Below are 7,975 nucleotides of genomic sequence, written 5' to 3'. Positions count from 1 at the left end.
CTCCTGAGCCGGCCATTTAGCTCACGAGCCGGGCTGGCCCTTCCCTTTTCGGCGGCCTGAGTTGCGACAGCGCCTGTGGTCTCTCGCCTCGCAGCCCCTTTCCCCGCACACTCGCCGCTACCAAGCACCACCACCACCGCCATGGCAGACCAGGCCCTCTCCTTCGCCAAGGACTTCCTGGCAGGCGGCGTGGCGGCAGCCATCAGCAAGACGGCCGTGGCGCCCATCGAGCGGGTCAAGCTGCTGCTTCAGGTCAGGCCTCCTCGCGGGGCGCTTTTATTTGTGGGAGGGGGGCCGAAAGAGGGGGCAGGGCTAGGAATGAGGCGTTTGGGGTGCGCGGCCCAGACCCCCCACTGCGCTGCTTTATTTTGTTTTTTAATACGCATTCATCTGTGTATGCTTGTGAGGAACTACTTATGCCCTCGAAAGGCCGCTCGTGACGACGCCTGCGGCAAGGACGAGAGGCGCCCGCCCCGTGTGAGTCTCTCTGTGTGTGCGCGCGCGCGCGCATGGCTGCCGTTAGGCCGGTTCCGCTGTAGAAAGTTCGTTGGCGGCAGTTTGAATGCGCGCGGCGCTGTTCCCCTCCTCTTCCCCCGCCCCAACCAACACGCAGATGAAAGGGTTCTCTCCTCATGCGCTGGGGGGGGGCGCGCCCGCTTCATTTCCTATGCCCCCCTCTTTGTGTAGCGGTGTACTTAAGATGTAGAGGGCGGGAACGCAATGAGAGGTCGAAGGAAGCTGCCGCCGCCATCTTCTTTTGCGGCAACGTGTCGTTGATTGGTGCGACCGCGGCGTAGGGCGTCCGCGCCGATTGGATGCGACCGGCCTCCGGGTCCCGCCCTTGCTCTCGTCTCGCGAGGCTTGGGCGGGTGACCCCTGCGGAGCGCGCGAGGTCACCGCCGCCTGTGCTGCAGTGGGGCCTAAGCCCAAGCCCAAGCCCCTCCCATCGGGCCGCAGCCGGGCGGATGCGTGACTGAGGCGGGGCGGGCTGTGAGACTCCCTATGCGGGCAGGCAGAGCAGGCCTCGCGTTTCACAGAGACACATAGAGCGCGGCCTTTTCTAGACTAGTTCCGCCATGTACATCCAAAGGACATCACTTTCTCCTTTCTCGCTTACATGTCTTTCCTCATCCTCATTTAATGTCCAGAAACAACCCTGTGAGGTACGTTAGGCTGAGAGACAGTATCTGGCCCCAAGGTCACCCAGTCAACTTCCTAGCAGAGTGAGGAGTTGAAGTCTGGTCTTCCAGGTCCTTGTCTGACACTTTAACTGCTACGCCACACTGCCACTGACTTGGTATAAGGTGTGTCCTGCATCTACAGCCTACGCTACAAGTATGGGCAAAAATCACGAAAGGACAAGGCGGAAGAGAATGTTCTTTGGTAGCTTCAGAACCTGTGATGAACAGTACAATCCTATGCACATTTGTTTTAAAAAGCCGACCCCACTGAGTTCCTTGGGTCTTTACTCTGAGGTAACTGCATACAGCAGGGATGGAGAACCTGCCACAAGTCCCCATTTGGCCCACAAAGCTGTTTTGGGGCAAGCTATACCTACCTGCTGTGCATCTGATGTCAGGTGTGGGGAAGTTAAAGGTGGGGCTTTGCCAAACAGGGCTTTGTAGGCCCTGCCAGTTAGCAGTGCCTGGAATTCCTACATTATACAGAGATTCCTAAGAACTCAACAGCCAGCTGATACTCAGAGACACATGGGAACCATTATGATGTTAGGTGATTGACAATGGGGTTGAACCACACAAAATTGACCCATGAGTGGGAGAGTTAAGGATCTGGCTTACCAGACCAAAAAGATTCTCTTTTTTTTTTTTTTAATAAAATTTTTTATTGCGTTTCTTTCCATAGGTTAACAGATTAATTTACATAGCAACATACAAGAAACATTTTTTTATATATATATATATGAAGAAAAATAGAAAAAAGAAGACAAAAGTTAAATATCATCAAATTCACTTTCTTTTAGACCTCCTCACATCCTCTCAACATTGCTTTCATTATTCTAACCAGTTCAGCAATTTGTTATCTTGTTTCACGTCTTATTGTACCTTTAAGTTTATTATGTTACCAATTTCGAAAGTTTGTAATTTGTTTTCAAGACTTTTAATAAACATAATATTTTGTTTCTAATTTATCTCATTTTTTTCATCATTACTTACTTTATCATTTACTTAGATAAATTGCAAAAAGATTCTCTACCACTGATGTACAGAATGGTAACCAAAGCTGTCAGTTTTATGAGTGTTTCTACATGGAAGCAAAAGGGCACTTAGTTTAGAAATATAAACATATTTATTTAAATGAAAATCCCACAGTTAGCAATGAGGAATGGCTGTACTACTGGTTTAACTTCCTTTAGAAATTAAGTTGCAATAGCTATATCCCTGCTCATTAGTTAAATTTTTACAGTAAGCTGATATTTTCACAGTCTACTTGTGGCTTTAACAAGACTCATAGGAAGATTAACTACATAGTGAGCTAATAAGAGCATTTCTAAACTGCCAATTCATAGAAAATATGAGGGGAAATTAAAATGATTAGAGAACTAATAACCAACACTGAATTAAATTAATTCTCTGGAAACACTTGTTGAAACAAATATTTTCAGCAATGACAACATAGCCAGAATTGTAGGTGCCTACTTGATTTCAATAGGAATGGTGTACTAATGTCACTATACTAAAGTATAGTTTGAGTAGAAAGTCAATTCTGTTCCTTTAATGACTTAATTGGATTAAATTATTCTATCCCATTTTCTCTAGCTCCCATTGTGACTTCAGATATTTGAAATGTATACTTCAGACTGAACCTGAAAGAATAAAGCTTATTTGGAACCATACAATTTCTCATTTAGAGTAACTGTGAACATCTTTTTCTTGCAGGTACAACATGCAAGTCAACAGATTGCTGCTGATAAGCAGTACAAAGGAATCATTGATTGTGTTGTCCGCATTCCTAAAGAGCAAGGAATGCTGTCCTTTTGGCGTGGGAATTTTGCCAATGTCATCAGATATTTCCCAACTCAGGCGCTCAACTTTGCCTTCAAGGATAAGTATAAGCAAGTATTCTTAGGCGGAGTAGACAAGCACACACAGTTCTGGAGATATTTTGCTGGTAACCTGGCCTCTGGTGGTGCAGCTGGAGCAACCTCCCTCTGCTTTGTCTATCCTTTGGATTTTGCAAGAACCCGACTGGCTGCTGATGTTGGAAAAGCTGGCGCTGAAAGAGAATTCAAAGGCCTGGGGGACTGCCTAGTCAAAATCTTCAGGTCTGATGGTCTGCGGGGCTTATATCAAGGGTTCAATGTCTCTGTCCAGGGAATAATCATCTATAGAGCTGCCTACTTTGGGATCTATGACACAGCAAAAGGTAAATGTGATGGTCAGGCTGATACTGACAAGCAACAGGCCTTGTGTTTTTGAATAGCACCATGTAACTATTGAGATGTGCCTAGTAGCACAAGTAAAACTGATAGACTCATTTGCTATACTATCCACATAGAGGCGGGGGGAGGGAGCTAAACCACAGAAAGTGTTGGTTTACAAAGCCACACAGATTATCTAGGGACGAAAACTCCATGTGAATCAGTTTGACAAAATGAACTATCTTTAAATAGGCATTAGGTTGTGTGTCACTATTTGGTTCTGTACTCGATGATGGAAACCTCTCTTGGAGTGCAGGGAGTGGAACCCTGGGCAGTCACGGTTGAAGAGGGTTATGAAAGAGACTAGGAGGAAAAAGATCAAATGAAATTTTACTTATACTAAAGGGAAAGTTGTAAAAGCTAAAGTGGTTACATTAACTGTTCCTATAATTTTAACTGTAACCAAGTATGTAAGTTACCCAAGGCTGTTCATTTAGGGCAGAGGACTAAAGCTTAAATTTAACTGCTGTAATCCCAAAGCTCATATTATTGAGATGGATTTTAGTGGCGATTCTGTATTTAGATGTTCTGGATTTTTGTTAATTAAATAAGGTGTTGACACCTGAATGGAGTATCTTTCTAGTAGCGCATATCTCACTGTCTACCAAAGAGATGACAGGGAGGAGCATATTTTAAAAACAAAACAAGACTTTACTAAAAGAACTGAGGTTGCCTGATCAGAGGTGTCGTTGAAAAATAGCAAAACATTAAAATGTAGGTCATAACTAGCAGTCAGTGAATTCCCCTATATGGATTCACTCCCTGAGTAAAAGAGGTTACTGTCCATTAGGACGCAAGTAGACTAGTACTTCAGATTTGACCATACATACTAGCTGCAGTGTTAGTCACAAGGGATTATACACCTTCTCTAGTAACTAGATATTGAGAAAAGGCTCCATTAGTTGTGTGTTAATGGCTGAATGATAAAACAGAGGTAAACAGAGTTGCCTGTAATATGATCTTCTATATTAACCAGGAAGGCAAAATTCAACAGTTGAGCATTATTTCATGATACACCATAAAGTGCCCCAAAATACGTATTCAAATGTTGCGTAATGGTAAACAGATCCTTTCTTCAATTTTCAAAATGATGCAGAAGTTTTGTTTTTTCATTATAGGTATGCTCCCAGATCCTAGAAACACTCACATTTTTATAAGCTGGATGATTGCACAATCAGTGACTGCAGTAGCTGGTGTGGTTTCCTATCCATTTGATACAGTGCGACGTCGAATGATGATGCAGTCTGGACGTAAAGCAGGTAAGCAGCACATAAAAATAAGCCAATTTTACATTAAGCATCAGCCTGATAGTCCTGTGCTGCAAGGAACTTCATGCAGATGTTTGCTTGAAATTGAATGCAAACCTAGTGAGCAGGCTAACAGAGGAGAGAGCAGAGTGCTAGATCTCTTCTGCATTTCCCACATTGAAATCACTGGGTTGCTGCAAGAAGGTCAGAACTCTCCATCTTTAACAGGGTAATAAGTAATGTTTATGGGCTATTAAGGGGGACGCGGGTGGTGCTGTGGGTAAAACCTCAGCACCTAGGACTTGCCGATCGCATGGTCGGCGGTTCGAATCCCCGCGGTGGGGTGCGCTCCCGTCGTTCGGTCCCAGCGCCTGCGAAGCTAGCAGTTTGAAAGCACCCCCGGGTGCAAGTAGATAAATAGGGACCGCTTACCAGCGGGAAGGTAGACGGTGTTCCGTGTGCTGCGCTGGCTCGCCAGATGCAGCTTATCACGCTGGCCACGTGACCCGGAAGTGTCTGCGGACAGTGCTGGCTCCCGGCCTATAGAGTGAGATGAGCGCACAACCCTAGAGTCTGGCAAGACTGGCCCGAAGGGCAGGGGTACCTTTACCTATGGGCTATGTGGCTTTTAATTATTTTTGGTGGCAGATGTGAGCACTTTTATGCTGGGTGGAATGCAATACCACACTCTTGATTGTGCTGTTCTGGGTGTTCTCCCAACCCCCTAGAGCTGATTTGGGAAAGGTGCAGGGGGAAGAGAGAGGGGAAACGCCCCATTGCGCTAGTGGAAGTGATTGCTCTGGCTTCCACTAGCACATTAGGTTAGGTGAATCTGGCGCTGTGTCTCGAATTTGTTTCTGTTCTACTAAGCTTCAGACACCATATATATAGACTTCGCATTGATTCTACATAAGTAGTTAATATTTAACTCCTGTTAATACTCATTGTAATTTAGTTCTTCTGGGGTCACCGGACGAGACTGCCCTCATATAAGCATTGTAAAATCGGCTTAGTAGTAACAACTGGGATCCTTCTTCTACCCTACACCCACCCCCAATAAAAGCAGTATATTATCTAGTTTCAGAGTAATATTTGAAGAACAACTTTCTGTGCATAGGTTCTACAGTGTGTTAGCTCAGTACTGCTTTTACATTTCTCTGGACAGAAATTAACATGATAGTCCTGCTGTCCTTGAAACTTTTTATTTATTAAATTTATATACTGCCCTTCATCAAAAGATCTCGGGGTGGTTCACAGAATAAATGCTTCAAATAATGAACTTATTTATCCTACAGCTGACATCATGTACTCTGGAACAATTGACTGTTGGAAGAAGATTGCAAAAGATGAAGGTGGAAAGGCTTTCTTCAAGGGTGCATGGTCTAATGTTCTTCGAGGCATGGGTGGTGCTTTTGTGCTTGTGTTGTATGATGAGTTCAAGAAAGTCATCTAAAAATACCCTTACTAGAATTGTAAGTTAAATTGACAGATCATGTAGAATAACTTGCCATTATGGACCATTGATCTTTGAAAAATTCCTGTGTGGAGTCTTATTTATCGGGGCCAGATTGTGTTTAAGTAGGGCTAGAAACTGCCTTCAGTGAACTGATAACACTTTGAGATACCATTATTCCGGCATTGAAACAGACAACTCAGCTTACTGAGTTTGTTTTTGGTGATAATCGTAGTGCTAGCAGTTCTGGGTCCAAGGCAGCTGAACTTCACTGAAGAGCAGCCTGAAGTTTCAAGTCCTATCTTAGAGGACCATAAAATCATGTTTTGAGAAGTATTCATTTAACAAATCATGTTTTTCCACTTGTACTTAAGCACTATGTACTGTTTGCACAGCTGAACATCTAGCATTTGTGTTCTCAGAATTGAGGCATTCTGTGAAATAAACAAAATTAACTCTGATGTATTGAATTTACTGTTATAACTTGATGTTCAGGGTCATGCCTGCTATGCAGTATGGTACTTCTACCAGCTTCAGATAGGGGAGGGAACACTGATGAAAAATTAAATTGGTGCAGCAGGATTTTGTAGAGGAGTGGGCCTAGCTGAGGGGTGGGTAACATTTGAATTTGACTTGGCTTGGCACTGCAAATAGCACATTTGAACACTGGACATTAATGATTGAACTTCCACTTTTAAATTAAATGAGATCTATTTTCTGAGACTTCCAGAGGTTTGACTACATCTTTATGACAAATGGGCAAAATAGTTTGATTTAGAATCCAAGGAACCTGTTTTGAATATGGTAACGCTAGAACCTGCAAAATAATTTTTAAAAAATGGCTTGGCAATGCTTATGTACATAATTCATTGTGCAATAGTATGACAATTGGGCCCCAAAAAAGAAGTGGTGGGAAGCACAGTATAAAACCACATTGGAAAGCAGGTAGGTGGATTTGAAATAATTTGGATTTGTACAGCTGGTGGTTGTACTGATGACATCAGCTGTCAAATTAACAAAGTGAATGAAGCAGCACTTCAGAGCAATATAGTTCATTCATAAATAGATAAGGTATATTCAGTGTTTCCTTTGTGTATGCATAGTACAAGAAGAGCATTTTAATAGCCCAAATTCAAGATTCTCTGCTTTGAAAAACATTAGATAAATCATAGAATTGTGGAGTTGGAAGAGACCTCAAGAGTCATCTATTCTAACCCCCTGCAACACAGTAATATTTTGCAGCATGACTAGCTCTGATGCAACTATTCTAGTGATGCTTAGAATTACACAGTACATTAGAAATGGTTTTTATAAACCTTTATTAACTCCTTTAGCAAGAGGAATTAAGAGCTAAAAACGCTAATGATATTTGTAAAATCTCAGTGCAGGGCACAAGACATCAATACACTAAAACTTAAAATCACAACACATGAATGCGGAAGTATCACAATAATGATCACTTAAAGCTTGGCTGGCAATAAAAACCAGCAAAATATAAGGTTACCTAATCAACTGAGTGTCTTAACAGGCTTGTTGTCAAAAAGCCTTGTTGGCCAATAAGGCTCATTTATTGGAGCAGTAGGCATCTTAAGAAAATGTTGAGATCTTGATTTTGATGAAGCATGGCAAAGATAGACTACAAACATTGCAGTAGCCCCTGTCCTTTAGAGTAGTGTTTCCCAAACAGTTAAGTTCCCCAACCCTTCTGAATTTAGTGCACCCAATCTATAACCCTTTATATTTTAGGGGACAGAAATTTTGTGTAGATAGTTCAGCTGCATCTACTTTGCTGTCATCATTGCCACTTCCTTGTGTAGCAAAATGACACCTGATTTA

General features: G+C 42.9%; 1 protein-coding gene across 1 annotated transcript; it reads left to right on the top strand.

Annotated features, from left to right (window-relative positions):
- The first annotated feature begins 29 nt into the window (after positions 1–29).
- Positions 30–6,600, top strand: SLC25A6 (solute carrier family 25 member 6). Its single transcript, XM_081197138.1, has 4 exons — positions 30–252; positions 2,898–3,384; positions 4,558–4,698; positions 5,982–6,600. The coding sequence occupies exons 1-4, from the start codon at positions 142–144 to the stop codon at positions 6,137–6,139; spliced, it is 897 nt and encodes a 298-aa protein (XP_081053264.1). The 5' UTR covers positions 30–141; the 3' UTR covers positions 6,140–6,600.
- The last annotated feature ends 1,375 nt before the right edge of the window (positions 6,601–7,975 follow it).

The sequence above is a fragment of the Podarcis bocagei genome (assembly GCF_964188305.1).
Source record: "Podarcis bocagei genome assembly, chromosome: 6".
Taxonomy (NCBI): domain Eukaryota; kingdom Metazoa; phylum Chordata; class Lepidosauria; order Squamata; family Lacertidae; genus Podarcis; species Podarcis bocagei.
The sequence above is the reverse complement of the archived record's forward strand: the minus strand, read 5'-3'. Positions and strand labels throughout refer to the sequence as shown.